The sequence below is a fragment of the Gallus gallus genome, chromosome 1 (genome assembly GCF_016699485.2).
Source record: "Gallus gallus isolate bGalGal1 chromosome 1, bGalGal1.mat.broiler.GRCg7b, whole genome shotgun sequence".
Lineage (NCBI taxonomy): Eukaryota > Metazoa > Chordata > Aves > Galliformes > Phasianidae > Gallus > Gallus gallus.
This window is the reverse complement of record NC_052532.1, coordinates 179,139,382-179,160,048: the sequence shown is the minus strand read 5'-3', so window position 1 is coordinate 179,160,048 and position 20,667 is coordinate 179,139,382. Positions and strand designations below refer to the sequence as shown.

Genomic DNA, 20,667 nt, shown 5'->3' with positions numbered 1-20,667 from the left:
TGGCTTGGCGCTCGACTACAGCTCCCAAGAGGCTCAGCGGCGAAAATGCCGTTAATTGGCTGCAACTGCAAACCGCCCAGAGCAGCCCCGGCGCCTGCCTGGGCTTCTGAGGGGCGGGGAGAGGCTCGCGAAGGGCGGTGACGCTCGTCCCGTCCCGCTGGTGCGGGCGGGGCCGCGCCCCGCCTTCCCGCCCTGCGGGGGCGGCTGTGAGGAGATGACCGCGGATCGAACCTGAAATCTCCGCGGGGTGTGTGTTGCCGGGCGGGGCTGCGTACTTTCTGCGTGCCTTCCTGGCTGCGGGCTCTGCCCTTTTAACTTTAAATAACTGCAGTAAGGGTGGAGTGGAAGGATAGAAAGCGTACAGAGTCACAGAATCACCTGGGGTTCTTGCCCCCCCACCCATTCCTGAATGGGAAGGGGTCCATAAGGATCGCTGAATCCAACCCCTCGCTCCACACTGGTGCACCCAAAAACCAGTCCCGATGTCTGAGAGCACTGTCCGAATGCTCCCTGAGCTCTGGCAGCTCAGGGCCGTGCCCACTGCCCAGGGCAGCCCATTCCTGTGCGGATCCAGAAGTTCGGCTCGGTGACCCTTACGGGTGCCTCTAAATTCAGGATAGTCCAACAATCTATGTTGAAGGACCTTCTCCAGAACCCCAACCTGACACCCCCACCCCCCCCACCCCCCCCCCCGACACAGCTCCGTGCCCTTCCCTCATGTTCTGTCACCATCACTAGAGAGTTTCTGACATTTTGCTCTTGAGGAATACTCTTACTGAGCAAAACAGTTTCCTCAGAGCTCCAGCAAACAGTGGAGAATATCACTCCGAAACCTGGTGGCACATTGCCAGCTGGGCCTGGGTTTTGCACCTCAGTACAGGACCGAGCTCCAGGCTGTGTAAAACCAGCTCTTTCAGCTGCTGACTGCTACTTCTCACTTTCCCAACTTTCCATCTCTTTTCTTTCTTCTTTTCTTCATCTCTTTTCTTTCCAAACTTCCCGTCACCTTTCCTGCACTTAGGCCAGTTGTGAATATATCATCTGCACAGTTTTCCTGAAGCTGAGTTCTGTATTAAGAGTAGGAAGCAACAGTGCTGGGAAAAAAATAAAAGCAAAAACCCAAGGATTTCTACCCCTGCCTTTTCAAGTGCAAGATCACATTTTAATGCATTAACGTCCTTATTAGGAAAATTCAGTATACCTGCACACTGAAGGCCCACACTGAGTTTCAGATTATTCTTAGTCTATTTTTGAATGAGAAAAAAATTCTCTTTGGCACTCTTCTCCTGTTAAAAGTGTAATCTACCACTGACGATGATCCCAAACTTGTAAGCTGATCATAATTACAAGCTCATGTAGTTGTGTGAAATTCTTCTGAGGTTGTTAGAGCCTTATGGATCTCCACCCAGATAAACTGAAATTGCAAGAATTAAACCAGTGACAGTTGTCAGCGACTCTCCGTCGCATAACTTCTTATCTGATGCTGCATCAGCACCCTATTCCAGTTATAAAACTGTTTACCATTCTTCACACTCACATTAAATGTTGCTATTTTCTATTCTGATTTTAAATTTTGGAAACTTTGCAGTTCAAGAAGAGTAAAGACAAACGCTTTGCTAAAATTCCTTGATAAGTTTGATCCTCAGGGGAAATGGGCTAAAGAAGAGAGGCTAATACTTGGTGGCAGCAATCATCAGCAATGAGAGGGAATAAAGCCCACTTCACTCAGCAGAGAGAAAAGCTGCTGGGTGCAGACTGAACAGGTTTCAGCTTTACTTCCTGCTGTCCGGAGCATCTTTCAAAGTTCACTTGCACTTTAACAGTGAGTTTCCTCCTCCCTCAAGCACCGGAAGTGTTAGTGTTCCTTATTCCGCAGCAGACTGCACGTCACTTGGTTTATTTATTTCTCAGGGTCGCAACTGCTGCCGCTGTCCCTCTGGGCGATGTACAGGGGGGTGTGAGCTGTCCCACCCCATCCTCCCTCCCTGTGCCCAGGCTCTTCAGTTGCACCTCGCTCTGCTGAGGACGCAGAAGGTCCTTCAGGCAGGGAGCTGCCTGAGCGGGTGAGTGTAAGCCATTTTTCACCTAAAACATAAAGAGAGAAGTGGGATTAGGAGTCATTGGATAGCTATCACACTGGGAGCAGAGACAAGGTTTGTTTGCTCGCTGGGGGGAGCTTCACTTTGTAGGCAAACTCTGAGGAAGTAAATCTGTTCTTCTCTCAGCTTTACGCTTTCCTTTCCGCTTACTGGCTCATTTAAGGTTTATTTACAGATCAGTTGTCTCTTAGTTCAGAGAGTCTCTTAGATCAGTTGTTTTCTTAGTTCTTAGCAGCATAACTTTCATAAGCAAATGTCATATGAAATATTTTTGTGGCGTTTTGCACCACAAACAATTCAGTTGTTTCTTGAGTTTCCGGGTGAGATATGCTGTGTTGGCAGGGCTTGTGATAGCTTGGATGTATTTCAATACCCTCCTAGTAATCTTTTGGGTTAGGCTGTGCAAATGGAATCCATTATTTCCTGAGGAGATGACTTCTGATGAAACTTCAGCAGTGTCCAGAATCTGCTATAGAGAATTTGCAGAGAATTCAGTGCATGCAGAGATCAGTGCAAAAGGAGGCAGTGCCCTCTATGCTTTTAATATGGGAAGCTTTTGGCAGTGGCACATTTTCTTTTGTATATGATTATAGTTAATTTCCTTGAGCCAAGTTATTAAATCTGCATCTTAAAAGATTGTTACCATCTCAGATAACGTAGTAGCTTGTGAAAACCTCTTCCTTAAAACGTGGAAAGAAGAGTTACAGGGTTTTTTTGTGCATGAGCAGAAAGTAATTTATGACAAATGTATTGCTAATGCCAGACAATAAAACACAAGAGGCACAAAATATAAATATATAACAATTTAGTGTGCCTTTTGATCCTTGAACTGCTGTATGCCTCACCTCAACCAGCATGTTGCTGGTTCTCTCAGATGTGTAGGGTAGTAGGTGATTTGGGCCCTTCCTATAGCTCAGATTATACAGGCATATATAAAAATGCATCTGATAGTGTTGATTTTCTAGGTTTTCTTGGAACCCCAAATTCAAATGAATTATGTTGTTCTCTCTCCATAAGTAACTATTTTAGTGGATAACAGGAAATAATCTTAGCCAAAAGAAAAAAACAACCCCCTTTCTGTTTTAACAGGAGAGCAATGACAATCTTTGCAAACTGTGTGTTCTTTATTAAACTGAAGTACTCATCCATTCAGAAGAAGAACAGCCTGAAAGCATGTATAGAAGAAAATGGTGGAGCAATTGATTTTGTGCTTAATAACAAAGTAAGTTCTAGATTTATTTCTGAGATCTCAGAAGGAAAATACCAAACATTGAAAGTATTATAGAGTTTTAATTGTTCCTCATGTAGAGAAATAATTCTCTGTCAATATTTCACTGGAAATATTCTGCTTACCTTTCTAATTCATCTATCTCTGTAGTACTGAAATGTCTCCTTAAAAGTAAATAAAAAATTAAGAGCAATATTCTCTCTCTCCAAAAGAACCAGGGAGGGTTTTTTTCCTGTATAACCCGGAAATAAAGCATATAATTGAGCCTATTATCGAAATGTCCCTTGAACACTGACAGCCATAGAGCATCAACCATCTCTATAGGAAGCCTGTTCCAGTGTCTGTCCACCCTCACAGTGCAGAAATGTCTCATAATGCCCAGTCTGACCCTCCCCTGGTACAGCTTTGTGCTACTCCCAGGAGCAGAGCCCAGCAACTCCCTCTGCGTCTCCCTCCTCAGGGAGCAACAGAGACAAATGAGGTCACATCTTGGCCTCCTCCAGACTGGACAACTCACATGTCCTCAGTTTCTCCTACCAGGACATGACTCTACTGTGGAAATTGTGTGGATAGTTTTAACTTTCAGCATATGTATGATTCCAGTAAAGCAGTGTAAGTTTCCTTATAAAGCTACCAAAGCACATTATGATTCTAAAGGACTCTAACCAGCATTTTTATACCATTCTCCCAAAGAGCTTTTGGTTTGTAGAGCTTGGCCCATTATTGGATCTCCTGTGTACTGCTAGAAGCCCTGCAGAACATTAGACACCTGGTCACCCTCACACCTCTGTAGTTACTGCAGAAAGATAGAAATTATGTATGAGAGCTGCTCTGAAAGTAATGTCTCCTATATTATGCTCGCCCACAACATCAGAGGCTGACGCTGGTAGTACAGCAGTAGAGGTTGAACCTTCCCACCAATATTCCATTACATTTGTTGCCATGTGACAGATGGCAGCAGAGGGGCAGTCTGACAAATGGGCATCTGACATGGAAGTGCAAAGGTGTGCCATTCAATTAATTAATGCTTGCTGAATGTTTCTGGGGACCAAACAGTGGATGTGAGTTCAATGAGGTGGTGGGTGGTGCATTTCAGCAATGGTGACAGCAACGGTGGGCTGCCTCTGCTGGCGCAGATTCTTACAGGTGCAGCATGTAAGCTCTTGTTCCTCACTGGCAAAAATGTGTATCTCATGATGGTGACTATGTTGAAAAATAGTGTTTTGTAGCTGAGAATTTGCTCTATCTAATAGTATTATTGTGCTTTTGGTATCTGTTGTAGTTTCCATGAAAATAAATAGGAGGCATTACTTTTGAAGCAACTTACATATATTTTAGTTTATCTGAACTGTCATCTGAAAGAATCCTCTCTTTGTTGACTGTGGAGGAAATACAGAGGTATTGTGTCCCCAAATTAGATGTTTCAATTAAAATCTGGTCCAAAAATGTTGTGTTTTTAAATGTTTCCTTTAGACTCTAGGATTTTACCAGCATGACAATATTTGGATTAACACTGTAGTTTTGTGTGCATAACAACTCTAATTCTAACTTGTCTTTCAGTGTACACATGTTCTTGTGGATAATGCCAATGTCCTCAGTCATCACAATCTAAAAATTACTCAGAAATATCAGCTGCCTGTTTTATATGCAGATTTTGTCTGGAAATCAGTTGAAAATGGGAAGCTTTTAGTAACTGATGCATTTGAGGTTAATACATCACAAGGCAACATTTCTAACCAATGGCCAGGTGGACATGGTAGGTGTATTTGTATCATTTATCCATTTACCTGTTAGTTTGGGAAGTTATGTTTTAGAAAGTCAGTATTTCAAATAAACTTTTAAGAAATCATCAGCCATGAATACTGGGAGTAAAGCTGACATAAATACGAGTATTTCAGAAAAGAAAGGTGGAAATGTGTTGGAGAAATTAATCCTAGACACCGTTTTCAAGTGCTTGAAGGACAAGAAAATCATCAGCTGTTATTCGCACGGATTCACCAAGGGGTAGTCATGGAATCATAGAATCGTAGAATCATAGAATGGCCTGGGTTGAAAAGGACCACAATGATCATTGAGTTTCAACCCCCCTGCTATGTGCAGGAGCACCAACCACCAGACCAGGCTGCCCAGAGCCACATCCAGCCTGGAAGCCTACTGACTTGAACAGTTTATTAAAGTAACCGAGTACTTCAAAGTATGTGTTTTGACTACATGGGTAACATGGATTTGTTTCCTCTCAAGCAGGTAACAGAAGTTTCAGTGAGAACAGTGCAAAAGCCATATCTAGAGAATGTAGCAGCAGGTCATGCCTAACCAACTTGATAAGCTTCTAAAATGAAATGGTTGGCCTCATAAGTGAAAGATGAGCAGTGGATGTTGTCCACTTGGAATTCAGTAAGGCCTTTGACTCCGCTTCCTGTAAGATTCTCATAGAGAAGCTGTTGAATTATGGTCTGGATAGTCAGGTGAATCGAAAACTGAATGACCAGGCCTGGAGGACCTGTGATGCAAAGTCTTGTTGGAGGCCAGTAAGGAGCAGAGTGCCTCAGGGTCAATACGGAGTCCAGCCCTCTTCAGCACCTTCATTATCTGGATGATGGAGCAGAATGTATCCTCAGCAAGTTTGCTGGTTACACAAAACTGAGGGGAGCAGCTGGTAGACCAGAGGGCCATGCTGTCATCCAGAGAGACCTGAACAGACTGGAGAAACAGGCTGACAGAAAGCTCAGGTTCAATAAGCCTTCACCTGAGGAGGAAGAACCCCGTGCACCAGTACGTGCTGGGGGTTGCTCAGCTGGAAAACAGCTTTGCAGAAGAGAACCCAAGGTCCTGGTGCACAACAAGTTGAACATGAGCCAGCAATATGCCCCTGCTGCCAAGAAGGCTAACAGTATTCTTGGCTGTGTTAGGCAAAGTATCACCAGCAGATCAAGGCAGGTGATCATAGGTTATGTTAAATTAGTGAAACTATAAATTATATGAAGTAAATAAAGGTTTTGATTGCAGGTTTGGAAGACTTGTCATCTTCTGAAAATAAAATTGCCACAAATCAAAACGAAAGCAATGACTCCAATCTTACTGTTATAGGAGAAAGTGACAAGAGAATTGAATTCAAAGTGGGAACTCTCAGGTAAAATAATACAAAATTAAGGATGCACATTGATACAGCTATGTAGATAATTATATAAAAGAAAAAAAATACACTTTCCATTCTGTTTCAGTGTCAGAGATGATTCATTACCTTAAAAACAGTTCAGGGGAGGAAAAAGCTATCCTTTTTTCATTTTCTATACCATGTGTATGAATTTACAATTGCTTGTATTTTATTTTTTTACCTTTGAATTCAACTGTGGAAATTAGTTTTGCATTTTTCTCTCTCAGTAAACATCTACATTCCAGCTTCTACCACTTTTTCTTTTTTTTTTTCCCCCTTTCTTTGTTCACATGGATTTTTACTTGCTACCCTCCAGTCCAGTACATTGTTTTTTAGAAGTCATGAGCATCTCTCTCTACCATGAAAACTTGGGGAGCTGAAAATCAAGATCATGAGATTGCTGTTACTTGATAGGAAAAGGGTATTGTTACAACTGTTTCTAATTATTGAATTAAAGGAACAGATACAGATCCAATACTCCTATTTTTAAATATATTAACAAAATGCAGCTTTCACTTTCAGAGTACTGCTGTTCACTGGTAAATAAGGGATTTAGCTACTCTCCAGAAATGTACTGGAATTTATATTTGATCTAAATGTTCTGATGCTGAATGATATGATGACATATACATATCCTAATGTGAAAGTCAAGAATGAGGGTGGGCTTAGCATTGGACACCACAGGTAGCTGATGCTGACCAAGCTGTTAAAAAAATTAACATGCAATCAATCAGTGGAAGTCCATTTACTTTGTTGCTTCCAAAGTGTTTCTAAAGAATGTGGACTGAAATCTAGTTTATTATCTTCAAGTTCACACCAGACACTTGTGCCTACTTGTGTGGGTCAGCAGCTTGTCAGTATGGAATTTTATTTCTCAAAACTTTTTTGTTGTTATTTTGTGGCTTAAAAATAATTTTATTTTCTTATATTGATTCTTATAATAGACTGTGATGTTGCAGCCTGTAATAGCACAGTATTGACTGGTTACACGTGGTTTTAATTGTTCTGATTCCATTCCAGATTTCACAGTGAAAATGCTTCTGTTTTTCCTCAAGATTTTGAAGTTGCAAAATACAATGTCCTTGAAAAAGTAAGCTTTTCTCTTACTGTGAGACAGTGTAGGAGGATCAGTGGATGAGCAAAAGTTTTGTGATTTCACACACATCAGCAATAACTCTTTAATGTTACCATGTCCTGCAACGCAAAGAGCAGTACCGAAAAGAACTTCAGTGCTTTCCATGTTTCACTGCAAAATAAAATAAAACGTCTCTGTTATCACTATAGTGTTCTCACCCAGTTATTTCAGTAGGATAACACATACATGCTTCTGGCTAGATACATATTACCATGGCTGTTATGTGTTAAATCTAATTTAAGCGTTCATCTTTTTTTATTAAGAATCTTTTGAAACACAACAGTGATGGAACTGTATATCAATCAGTACAGTGAAGCCCTGAGAGGAACTTCTGCTTTTTACTATGATTAAAAAAAAAAAAAAAAGGATAATAAGAAGAATTCTACTTGTTTTCTTAGCCATTGGATGGTTCTAAGTGGGTTGAAAAATTAAGTAGGATGCGGGAAAGCATGTGTTGCAATATCATGTGAATATCATGAGAATGAAACATGCCTATGTATTAAAATGGGGGTTGGGGTCTTCATTTCTCTCTCCATTCAGATTAACTCCAAGGGAAGCAAAGATTTTGTAGTTATTGAATTACATTGTTCTCAAGAACAGTATGAGTTCCTGTTTCGATTATGTGCACATTTCAGCGCTTCAAATGGAACCAAGGTATGAGCCACTTATTGACACTTCCTGTTTGTTTCTTTGTATACCTTGAACACTCCTGTCCTAGAGAGCACTAGACATTCTTTATTTTTACTTGCAGGCTGATTCTTACATTTCCATAGTAGGAGGTCATTCTCTTAGCTTTAAAATTAGAGGTCTAGTTCATACGTGGCCCCTTTACTCTGTGTATTTGCCTGCAAATCTCTCAGAAGAACTGTTTGGGAACTTGACAGCAACACAGCATGGTCCTGGATACATCTGCCTCCTATACTCATATACAAGTGCCTGGTAACACCTGAACTGTATAATGGCATGTTTAACTGCTAAAATGCTGCAAAAGATGATAGTCTGGATATAATCTTGAGAGTCAAAGGAGGATGCATTTGGAATAGCTCAATTGATAGAACAAGTTTTCCAGTACATGTTTAGGTGAAACTATCTTGTCACTGTGGGGTTTGTATGTGGAGCTCCGTGTTTGTCCCATGAACCCTCATGGTAGTAGTGCCTTGCTGACAGCATGTTAAATCACATCCCAAAAGCTGTGTGGATTTGTCAATTCTTAGTGTAGTGTCTGGAGAATTGTTTCAGCGTATCTATTTATCTGTTTCTCCATCTAACTTTATTCTTTCCATTTTCAGAAAGATAAACAATTCATAATAAATAAGACTGCTGACGAAATAAGAGAAAATTATGACATTCTTGTTGCAAACCTGAAGAGCCAGGATTTCCTGCTCAGAGAAACTTTTCCACCAGAAGCAGAATGTTTAGCTTCTACAAAATTACAAAAGGCTTGTACAATTTGTGTTTTTACACTTTTCTGTCCTTAGTTATTTGTTTCAGTTTCCAGTTTTCTGAATGTGGTAAACATTATCTGTACTACAGTGATACAGTCATATGTTAAAGGAAATTGTTCATATGCAAATGTCCCATTATTTTTTTTTAGGAATATTGACTGAATGTTCCAAGTCATTAAACACACTAAAATCAAATACAATCATATTCACTATAGTTTTTATTCTCAGTAGGTCCATTACCTACTGAAAAAAAAAGGATGTGCTAATATAGCAACCAGAATTCTTGTGTCGTGTATAACTTTGTCATAATTATTTTGCAGACTATACAGATATCATAGGCTTGATGTAGATGTCATTAAAATCTATAACAGAAGTCCCCCCAGTGGCAATAGCTGCAGAATTCTGCTCTCTGAAGTAGTTTTCATTCAGTGTTCACTGCTGTTTAGAATGGTTTCAGTGTGACAGAATTTTTTTCCCATTTACTTGCTCACTGTACTTCATCTGCTTCTCTCTCCCATCATGGCTAACTTAGTTTTAGAGCACAGCTGGAGGATAGATCAGTCCCACATACATGTCATCTAGTGATCACGGGGGCCTTATGGTTTATAAACAAGTAATGGAGTGTATCCAAATGTGTGATAATTGTTTAACAACATCAAGTTTAATGGCAGTTGCTGGAGTTGAAGAATAATGATAAAGAACTCAAGTAAATATTTTAACAGTGCTCTTTAGATCAGAAAATCCGTTTTTTTCTGGATGTATGAACTGCAATGATATTTGTGGCCCTTCTATTCTCCTTTTGATATACTGCTCCAATTTTTTATTTTTTACAGTTACATTATCTGCAGTGTTTATATCTGTTTTTTTACCTGATGTGTAAAAATATTGCACCCTTGTACCTGATAGTACAATGTAATGATAAAGATATTGAGAAAATCAACTTCTGTATTCTGCAACATGTTAGATCTGAAATTTCAGAAAGATAAATCATGGCCACTTGCCTGCCGTGGTCTTCACTTGAAAGAATTTATAAAGACAAACTTTCCCTTCAAATTGATGGGACTGAAGCAATTAAATTAAGCATAAATGTGTATTGCAAACCGTATTGTTTATGTGAACAAGAAAGTTCTTACATTACATCTTTGTCTTTCCACTGATTTGTGTTTGTTTTACTACAGTTACTTTTAGAAGAATCCATAAATTCAAGTGCTATATGTCAAGAAGTTAGTGATTTTGTGGAGCTGATCTGGGCAGAAGCTCTTGGCCACCTGGATAGTCTACTACTTGAATCAGTAAACAACATAAGCCTAAATGATGTAAGTTAATTCTTGTTACTCCATGAGAACACATACATGAATGCTATTATAAGTAATTTTTCCCCAGCAAACAGGAATGTTGTGTTTCACACTGGAATTGGTAATTACGCTGAGTACTCCTATATGTCAACATATTCATGCTTCAGAAATTTTAATCTCAAATTTTGCTTTAGAATTATGACACTAAAAACATACTATACTCCCTAGAGCAGATGGCTGTATTTTCCATTTTATAGAAATTTATACAGTGTTTACTGTAGGATCCCTCTGCGTAATAAATCAAGTCCCCTATGAAGATGGTTACAGAAAATCATTCATAATAGCAGTTTATTGACTCCTGTCAATATATTTCAACCATATTTCAGTCAGTCACTCTCTAGTATTAGAAAAATCATTTTAATTATAGTCCATTTGTTTATTATCAGACTACACATATAATTAACATATAATTAATTGTTGTTAAGTTCCTCATATAGTAAAACTGTTAATGAGAGTAATTGCTTATCCATCCCTTGTTAACTCTATGGTTTATTTAATCCTATTTTTCCACTTACCTCAGTGGCTTTGCTTTCCTTCCTAGACATTTAGGAGTGTAATGTTTATTCATTTAACGTAAGTTCATATAACTTAAGTTATGGCTGCATAAGACTGCAACTTCGTTAATTTCTGTTACTACTGAAGGAAAAATAACCTGGAAATTAGGTTGATTTTAAACTGGAAAAATTTTGCCAGTAGAAGTTCCCTAAACCTAGAATGATTTTGCCCTCATACTAAGACATAAGACAATTGATTCTTAATTGATTTATGTAGGAAAATATTCCTTTCACTTTTTGATATGGAAATATACATTTATGTAGGTTCTGATGGGTAAGTAGTACATTAGTATTGTTTTATACATTTACTCAGAGACAGCAGTGAGCGCACCTTATAAAACAGTAAAAATAGAAAGGATTTTCTGCTTGTGATAGATGCTTTTTATAAGGTGCAGTTGTTTGGTTATCAAGATCCCTACTGTATTTCAAATAGGTGAAATTTGATAAATATTTGCTAATTTCATTAAAAATGCGCAATCATTGGTAGCTTTTGAAAAGGCTGAATCACAGAACTGCAGCCCAATGCATCAGTCTGTAAGAATATACTAAAACTATTTTCACTACCTTTTCCGACTTATAATTAGTTGGCAAGAGAAATAGCATTTGTGTAGAAAGAAAAAATCTCTGGATTTTGAAACAAGGAAGTGGATTGCTGTTCAGTTAGATTAACCGTCCAATTTTCTCTAAAGGCCTTTGTGAAACTGAGTCCAGCCTTAGGTCAACATTGAAGTGCATTAAGACTGCTATGCATCCTCTAATGACAGCATTTTACTAGCTGTTGCCAGCGGTTCACGTGAATTAAAAAGCTCTTTGCTTTTCCCCTCCAGCCCCAATAATACGAAATAACAAAGTATTCTGTGAAAAATTTCCAATTGAGAATAAATATACAGAGACACAAGCAAGTCTATATCCTACTTGTCTAGACAGCTGTCTAAAATGATTCATAAGATTATTTCTGATTACTGGGTTGCATTCTATAAATGGTACTTCTGCTCAGCTTTACATATTTAAGATAAACCCATGCACTTAGAAATTTATCAAGAAATTTATTATCATCTAATTTCTGCAGTTATTTCAATGATACATTAAAGCTAACAATGTGAATTGAAATAATGTCAAGGGTCGTTATCTTTCGACATGATTCACACTCTGCTTTACTTCTGAGGAATTATTATACTGGTTCTTAGCTCTTCTGGGGTTCTTTGCCCAGTATGAGGGCTGAATAATATCCAACATTTTAAAACTAGTTTCATATCTGAGATGCAAGTAGATTTTTGTGCATATTTCACTAACCAAGAGTTAAAGTTTTATTTCAATATGGAATTAATGGGCTCACGTTTAGTGTTTATTGCTTTATGCTCTTTCATTAATTTTGGAATATTTTTCAGTTTAATAATCTCTTCTTTTAAAGGTGAGCAAAGCAGAAGGTATTTTGCTTCAGGTAAAGAATGCACTGAATGAGGGAGCTAATGAGACAGCACTACAAGAGATGATGATGGAATTCTATCAACTTATACGTCACAAAACTGAAATAGACTATGAAGTTTCCAAAAGGCTGTTATCTAGAAAGCAGGACCTGTGCCAGGTAACTTTTCCAGACTACTAGTAAGCCCCAATCTGTACTGTTACACCAGTATTGAACACAATCAGTTGATAAATTGACAGGATATTTTGCACTGCACAACTAGTCAGACTGTGGGTTTAAAAAATAATTTACTGAAATCATAGAATCATTACAGTTGGAAAAGACCACCAAGATCATCCAGTGCAACCATCAACCCATCCCCGCCATGCCCACTAACCATGTCCCTCAGCACCACATCCACTCTTATCTTGAAAACCTCCGAGGGTGGTGACCCCACCACCTCCCTGGGCTGCTTGTTAGAATACTTCACCATTTTTTTCTGAGAAGAAATGTTCCCTAATATCCAGCCTGAACCTCCCCTGGTGCAATTTGAGGCCATTGCACTTTGTCCCGTTGCTAGATACCTGGGAGAAGAGGCTGACACCAATCTCACCATGATCTCCTTTCAGGCAATTGTAGAGAGCAGTTAAGTCTCCTCTCAGTCTCCTCCAGACTAAACAATCTCAGTTCCTTCAGCTGCTCCCCATACGATTTGTGCTCCTGACCCTTTACCAGCTTCACTGTCCTTCTTTAGGCACACTCCAGGGCCTGTCTTTTGCATAGTGAGGGGCCCAAAATTGAACACAGTACTCAAGGTGCAACCTCGCCAGTGCTGAGTACAGGGGTACGATCAACTCCCATGTGGACTCTTACAAATAGAGTAACATTCACAGAGGGAACTGAACTGAACACGTTGAAGAGGAAGGCCAGCTGCCATCTAGATGGTGATAGGTTCCACTGCAATCATTGTGAATGGCATCTTAAGCAGGATTAAATGAGACTCACAAAACTGATATTTATCATCCTGCTGACACTGGCAACTATCCAGCATACACATAATCAGTTTCTATTGGCTGTTATAAACTATATACAAATTGAACTTCCTGTGTTCAAGTTTGTGCCCATTGTCTGTTGTCTTGTCACTGGGCAGCATGAAAAAGAGCATGGTTCCATTTTCTTGACACCCACCCACTAGATATTTATAGGCACTGATAAGATCCCCCTTCAGTCTTCTCCAGGATGAACAGCCCCAGGTCTCTCAACCTTTCCTCCTAAGGGAGATGCTCCAAGTGCCTAATCATCTTTGTAGCCCTCCACTGGACTCTCTCCAGTAGTTATCTGTCTGTGCAGAAACAGTTTCTAGAGATAATTTAAAGTTAATTATCTCTGTACAGTTTGGTCTGTTCCTACATTTACAACACAAACAACCTAGCGGAGTTCCCTGGACTGCAAGCAGCGTCTATCAGTAGGTCTAAGGACAGCTGTTCTGCCTAGGGGCGTCTCTAGGGATCTCTCCACAGCTCCACTGCCCCCTGTTACTTCATTTGTCACTTCATTTTTAAGCTGCTTAGGAGTTCAGTCAATCTGGTGTTCAGCTACTCTGATGCAAATCAGTCCATTTGCAGAAAGTAGCTGGGAAATTCTCAGCCTGCCTGGGGGACTGACAATGAGGTGTGCTGAGTGTGCACACAAATGCAGCCCTTGCACCCAGCGGCTATGAGGGCAGAGAGCCAGGGCTGGAGTGAAAGTGAGCAAGGCCAGGGCAGTCACTTCACTGGCAGGGGCAAAGTCCCACAGCACCCAATTAGGATGAGCAGAGTAGCTGACAGTTACTGCTGGTGACATTAGCCAGGGTCAGACGAGCCTCACTGTGGGCTTGTCTCTCTGGTCTGAAGTCAGACAAGGAACTCAAGTCCACAGGATCTGGATCTGAACATATCTGCAATATAGCTCAGCAAAGAAACCAAGGGCAAAAGCCTCAGCTTAAAAGTATCTCTCAAATGTAGAAGGAGCAGGCGTCTGCTGAGTCTTCCCACTGCTCTCTTCCAGGCCCCACAGCTGCACCATCAAAGCTGGCCCTGAGACCCAGCGGCTAGAGCCTTGGGAGGGGAGAGGGACACTTGGGGCCCTGACACTTATCTCACAGTTGTAACTATAGAGCAAACTGGAATGTTCTTCCTTGTAATTCACTTATAATATAAATTCCATAGATTATGCCAGCAATAGCTCTTGGTTTTGGCAAAGGACACCCAGAAGTTAATCTTTTGTAAGTTACAAGAAATTAAGGGGAAAAGAGGAAGAGAAGAGGATCGTTATTGTTCTAAAAGAATAAATATTAATAGTGCTTTTAACCTTGGAAACCTTTTGATAATGAAAACCTTTTGATACTTCTGATATTAAAAAAAATACTATGTCTCATAAAGCTTTCCCATTACACAGTGAAGTATATAGCATGACTTTGTTTTGTTTATTTGTTCAATGCCCTTCTTTCTCCTAATGTGAGAAAGTCATATGAATGCCATATGCTACTGCCCTAACTGGATGGTGGCATCAGGGACAATATGACAAGTTTGCAACCTAATAAAAAATGCCTCAAAAGCAAAAGCAAAACAATATCCAAGCACAAATACTGTTTGGCGAAGCTGTCATGAACAGGCTCCATCCAGACTATGATTTGGAGTTATACAGAAGTAATATATCACTATTGTTCATACACCTTTTTAATTCCAATTTGTTTTCACGGGATTTTGTTCCACTTTTTTTATCTAGTAAATGGAAGTGTTCTTTTGCACGCTCTTTTCATTCTTACTACACTGTCACTGCATATAATTTTATTCTGTTTTGTGTGTTTTCTTAATTAAAATGTATCAGATATGCATAAATGTCTGTCTTCATTTCCTAGCTCATGCGAGACATGCTTAATATACGGGAAACAAGTATGTCATGCCCAAACCCATCATCTCTGGCCAAATACCAGTCCCTGAGGTGCAAGATTGATGCTGTTGATCCAATGAGTGATGAATTTCTCGGTGTTGAACGACAAGTGTTAAAAAACAATTACAAGTGAGTGTTTAATAGTTATACAATGATTCTACTAGCATGCAAGTTATAATGCACAAAATACTTCTAAGCAGGACTGAATTACCAGGTTCTGTTGCTTTGTAGTATTGATTAGCTAATTGCAGAATGAGCTAGAATCAAATGGAAGTAAGTTGAAAGAAATGAAAATGTTCATATTCAATTTTTCATGGCTTTTTAATTATGCAAAGCTATTTATAGGAGCCACTTGAATAAAATATTTGTCTTTTAGTTTTGTTCACTTTACTTCTCAATATTTATTTCAAAGTGTTTTACAAAATATCTGGAAAGTAAAACTTGAGGTTATGCCCAGAAAAACATACACTATTTTTTCTGTGTATTATTAGAATTAACTTACTGTGGGGCACCAAGTTGTCTATTCATTATCTGCATGATTTGCTGTCCCTTCTCAGCTAGTTTTCCATTGTATGAAAAACACATTATTTGGGTAGGTTATTCTATGTTATTCTCTATTCTGCCTATAATTCGACTTACTGTTCTTGATACTGGCTTCTAACTGGGTACTCTGTCTTTATTAGATTAACTAATGAAATTATTTAAATTTAAATATGGATAATCATGGAGAAATACATTTAAAGAGAATGTGGTTCTAGAAATGGAATAATCTATGTTTAGATAATTAATACATCAAGTAATGAACTGGGCTTCAGTTACACATTCTCTAAATCAAAGGTCTTCTCAAATTTTTTGCAGTGGCTGTTCAGTGAGAATTTTACAAGTATATAGGATTGGCAGAGTAAGTGAAACAGCAGAATTTCTGGGCAGTCTTGGAAATGTTCGGTCTTTATTCCATGCATCGTCTGTACGCAATTTCATGGGAATTCTTTCCAGGTAAAAATTTACATTCCCTTTTTTTTTTTTTTTTTCTTGTTTGTTTGTTTGTTTTGTGACATTAGATACATTTTAACCATATATTATTAAGTATGTTTTTATTTTTTAAAATGCTTTTTTATGAACCTCTTTTGCATTATATTTAAACTAATTTTTACTGTCAACATTTATATGAATGCTCATACACTTCTGCAGGCCTATAGAAGGAAAATCAATCTTTTGCAATTACCTTACAGCTGGATTAGCATTGAGATGCAGCTGTTTGATTACGATGAGGAGGAGTGAAGTTTAAATCCAGATGAAAGGTGACAAAATTGAGAGAGTAGGAGAATAATGGCCATGTGGTCATTTCAGTACCTGAAGGTGGGGCTGTAAGAAGGAAGGGGACAGAATCTTTAGTAGGGCCTGTTGTGATAGGACAAGGGGAAATGGTTTCAAACTAAAAGAGGGGAGGTTTAGAATGGATATAAGGACAAAGGATTTTTACAGTAAGTTTGATGAGGCACTGGAGAGGTAGTGGAGATATTCAAGGTCATGCTGGACAGGGCTCTGACCACCTGACTGAGCTGTAGGTGTCCCTGTTCACTTAGTTGGAGTTGGACTAGATGACTTTTAAGTGTCCCTTCCAACTCAGATGATTCTATGATTTGCCTCTGACCACTTCAAATGATAGATTTTTAGATTATGATAATTTCTTGTTATAACAGAATATCTAGTTTTATTACAGAATTCTATGAATTTACTCAGGCCTAGCAATAATATTCATAGCTAAAATCTAATATAAGTTGCCTAACATTTTTAAATCCTCATCATTTTACCATCCTCATCAGCATCTTATGCAATGAATGCCAGCCACTGAAAATTTAAGAATGTTGAAAAAAATGTGTGAGATGTAGTACTATCAAAGTTGAAATCACCTCAGAAGTCATATTAGCATTGTTTTCCTTATATTGCAAATTTTGTAAGTGACAAAACAGTTGAACAGTTGAATAGTTAAATGTTTTGTCTTTTTACATACTTTGTATCTAAAAGGCTTTGTGTTAAGGATCAGTCAGCAGCAAATCAGATGTCTCTTGAACAGTCTAAGAATAGTATCACTACACTAACAGATTTGTAAATCAAACACTGGAGAAGTTTCCAAGCATCCGTTCCCCACTACCTTAAAAACTCCCTCTTTCTTTTACTTTGATATATAAATTCCATGCAGGTTGATTGAAATTTAATACAACACAGTTGCTAGGAATGTAGAACTTGTGTTCAAGAAACATACAGGTGCGGGACAAAGAGACATGGTTTAGTTGGGAAATATTGGTGGCAGGTGGATGGTTGGACTAGATAATCTTGGAGGTCTTTTTCAATCTTGGTGATTGTATGATTCTATGATGCTATGAAGTATTCATCTAATAACTCATCTAAAAATTATTTTGAATATTTGGCAGTGAGTCTGGGAAATGTATTGTATTCTGCTAAATGAAAAAGCAGTATTTATTGCTTATATAATCAGTATCTTGGTGATTCATATGGCTTTGGGATTTATTTTTTGATGAATATATACTTTATTTTCCTTGAGTCTATATTGTTTCTGTAAGGTGTATTTTGATTTAATCCTCTGTGGTTCATCACTGCACAATATGTATTAGTCCACATACTTTATGCAAAAGTATTTTGAACTTCATTCATTGTGTGACTTTTTTTCTCTCTAGAGGACTCCTAATGCCAAAAGTGGTTGTTGAAGATCATGGTGTGGAAAGAACAGACACTGGGAATCTGGGAAGTGGCATTTACTTCAGTGATTCTGTTAGGTCTGAAAAATAACAATATCTTTTTTCCTTTATCCTTTATGTATTCTTTTTACTTTGCAAATGAAGTAGATGTGTTTAATAATCTCAAAGTAATTTAATTATAATTAATTAATTTAATTATATTTTTTCCTATTCATCTGTTCAGAAGTACTTGTGTATCCCTAAATTCTGATGGTGTTTACATTAATATCAATTGTAATAACACATGCACAATCTTTCTTTATGTATAGTGCCAGTGTTAAGTATTCTTCACCCAGCGAAATGGATGGAACCCGACTCCTGGCAGTTTGTGATGTGGCACTTGGATCCTGCTTAGATTTGTATGAACGAGATTTTTCATTAAATGCTGCCCCATCGGGTTACAACAGCGTCCACGGAGTCCGTAAAACAGCAGACGTCTCTTCAGACTTTGAGGTACTGATCCTGCAGTACTGTGTACTTGAAAAGACACCAACTTTTGGACTTTTTTATACCGTTGATAGATAATAGAACTAGTATAACCTGTATATCTCAGTTTAGACACTAAATCACTGGACAATAAACCATAAAATCGTTTTTGTCTGGTTTACAACTACAGCTATAAGTTATTAATCATAAAGAGATATGAAGTTCTCCATGGAAAGTAGTACTTAATATGCTAGCATTCTTTATTTATTGTTACTTAATTATTCTGTAAATATCCAATCTGTGATATTGAGATTATTCCTTATGATGTATAAAAATGATGTCATTTAGGCTTGCCTCATAATAAATCAACATTTTTTAAAATGTTATCTAGGGCATTGTTCTTATTGTAAAATAGCTTTCTTTGTTTCTACCAGGATGATGAATTTGTTGTGTACAAAACCACACAGGTTAAAATTAGATATGTTGTTAAGTTTTGCCTTGCTGAAGATCAAATAAAACAATTCCAGCCTGGAACTGAGGTGGAAATTGAGCAAGATAACACTGAGCCGGAGTCACAGTGTCATTTACAGAATGAGAGTAAGAAATGTTTTCAGTTTGTATATTGACTTGCTGATAGCATTATATACATATCACAACTCCTTTTAGAGTTCTTGCATGCAGCTAACTTACTAAAAAATAATTTGTAGTTTATTTGTGGATGTTGCTAAATTAATCATTACCGTGTGGCATCTGTATAGCGTCTGTTTAACAGATTTCCTTATGGGTCAGTTTCCCAGCAGTTGTTGCAGCTCCTCCTGTCACAGCATGTTTCAAGAGAAGCACGGGTAGCACTTCTGCATAAATCATCAGTCTTTTAATAATTCATATGCAGGTTTTTAAACTAAGATTTTGTAAGACCTTAAAGACCTATCATGAGCTCTTGATCCCTTGGACAGCCTACAGCTCAACGATGTAATGCACGCGTTCATGACAGAAAAGGAGTGTTGCTTTCAATTTATGTGTTCTGAATCGCATAAATGAACATCTGCCATTAATATAGGATCACTATTAAATTCGCTTCCCAAATGTATATTTAAATTTATATATATACACATATATAACATTTTGCACACTCTTTTCTTTAGGCTATGAATTACCCAGTGCAAATATTTCAGATACAGTGAAAACTGGTCTTCAAGACAGACTGGGAAATCCTGTTCCTCTGGAAAGTGTTCATATCAAGGCAAGGATAATAGACTTTGTAGCACAGGTAAAGTATGCTACTTATTGTCTTTTTCCATGTCAGACCTGAGAAATTATTTCAGTTCTTAAATAGTATTCTAATCATTTAAAAAGAAAAAAAGAGGTAATTCAATCTTTAAATAAAGGGAAGTCCTGAAACTGAGTGCAAACTGTTTTTATTCTCAGAGATATATAGGCAAACAAGTGCCAAAAGCTATTCAGTCAGTGAAAGACTTGGCTTTTTTTCTTTTTTTTTCTTTTCTTTTTTTTTTTTTTTGGTAAGTTTTCTGTCTCCTGCAACTGCAGATAAACTTTCCACAGTAGCATATGGATTCTATTCCCTTTTAAAGACCTTGATGAACTGTTTGCCACCTGAAACTGGTGAGAAATACCTAGCATGATTGAAGATTTCTGGAAATATATTTCTGTGTTTTGGTTTTGCTTGTGGTTGGAAAATAGCTTTTGCAAGTAAAATAGCAGTTAATACAAAAGAACTTGCTATCCTAGCTTTAAAGTTAGCTAATAAAAGTTAACCAGGCAGGCTAAAAGTAAGAGCCCATGGTATTCTGGGTTGATTTTGTTTGTGGGTTTTTTTTGTTTGTTTGGTTGGGTTTTGTTTGTTTGTTTGTTTTTTGTTTGTTTTTTGTTTTTGTTTTTTCCAGTATATATGCCCTACGGACACGTTTTGTCAAGTTGCGTGCCTTTTTCTATCCAGAGGCATAATTCCACAATCTACCCCTGCAACTGAGTTTTGCTCAGTTAGGTCTTCATCATGCTAAAGCTATAGTTCTACTGACTTCTGTCTTTTATGTCTCTCTGCACAAGAATCTGTGTTCAGGGGTTTCCAGAGCTAAAGTAGATTCATAAGAGCAAATCATGGTTTCATTTTTCCTGAAGCTATAAAAAGGAAAGCAGAGGAAAAACAGGAAAG

The 20,667-nt window shown here is 38.2% G+C and overlaps 1 protein-coding gene across 3 annotated transcripts in view; it reads left to right on the top strand.

The window, feature by feature from the left end:
• Positions 1 to 189: 189 nt before the first annotated feature.
• The window catches only part of PARP4 (poly(ADP-ribose) polymerase family member 4), a 45,421-nt gene continuing 24,943 nt past the window's right edge, over positions 190 to 20,667 (top strand). Inside the window, exons 1-16 of one of the 3 annotated variants that reach the window (XM_040700228.2) lie at positions 190 to 1,822; positions 1,912 to 2,063; positions 3,189 to 3,321; positions 4,888 to 5,083; positions 6,334 to 6,457; positions 7,502 to 7,571; positions 8,157 to 8,270; positions 8,906 to 9,055; positions 10,240 to 10,377; positions 12,382 to 12,555; positions 15,278 to 15,438; positions 16,168 to 16,305; positions 18,009 to 18,107; positions 18,338 to 18,521; positions 18,929 to 19,091; positions 19,640 to 19,764. In XM_040700228.2, coding sequence (XP_040556162.1) covers positions 3,196 to 3,321; positions 4,888 to 5,083; positions 6,334 to 6,457; positions 7,502 to 7,571; positions 8,157 to 8,270; positions 8,906 to 9,055; positions 10,240 to 10,377; positions 12,382 to 12,555; positions 15,278 to 15,438; positions 16,168 to 16,305; positions 18,009 to 18,107; positions 18,338 to 18,521; positions 18,929 to 19,091; positions 19,640 to 19,764 — 1,962 coding nt within the window. In that variant the 5' untranslated portion in view covers positions 190 to 1,822; positions 1,912 to 2,063; positions 3,189 to 3,195. Of the gene's footprint in view, positions 1,823 to 1,860; positions 2,064 to 3,188; positions 3,322 to 4,887; positions 5,084 to 5,571; positions 6,261 to 6,333; positions 6,458 to 7,501; positions 7,572 to 8,156; positions 8,271 to 8,905; positions 9,056 to 10,239; positions 10,378 to 12,381; positions 12,556 to 15,277; positions 15,439 to 16,167; positions 16,306 to 18,008; positions 18,108 to 18,337; positions 18,522 to 18,928; positions 19,092 to 19,639; positions 19,765 to 20,667 lie in introns of those variants that run through there. The other 2 variants (NM_001171164.2, XM_040700230.2) reach the window with 2 other exon arrangements.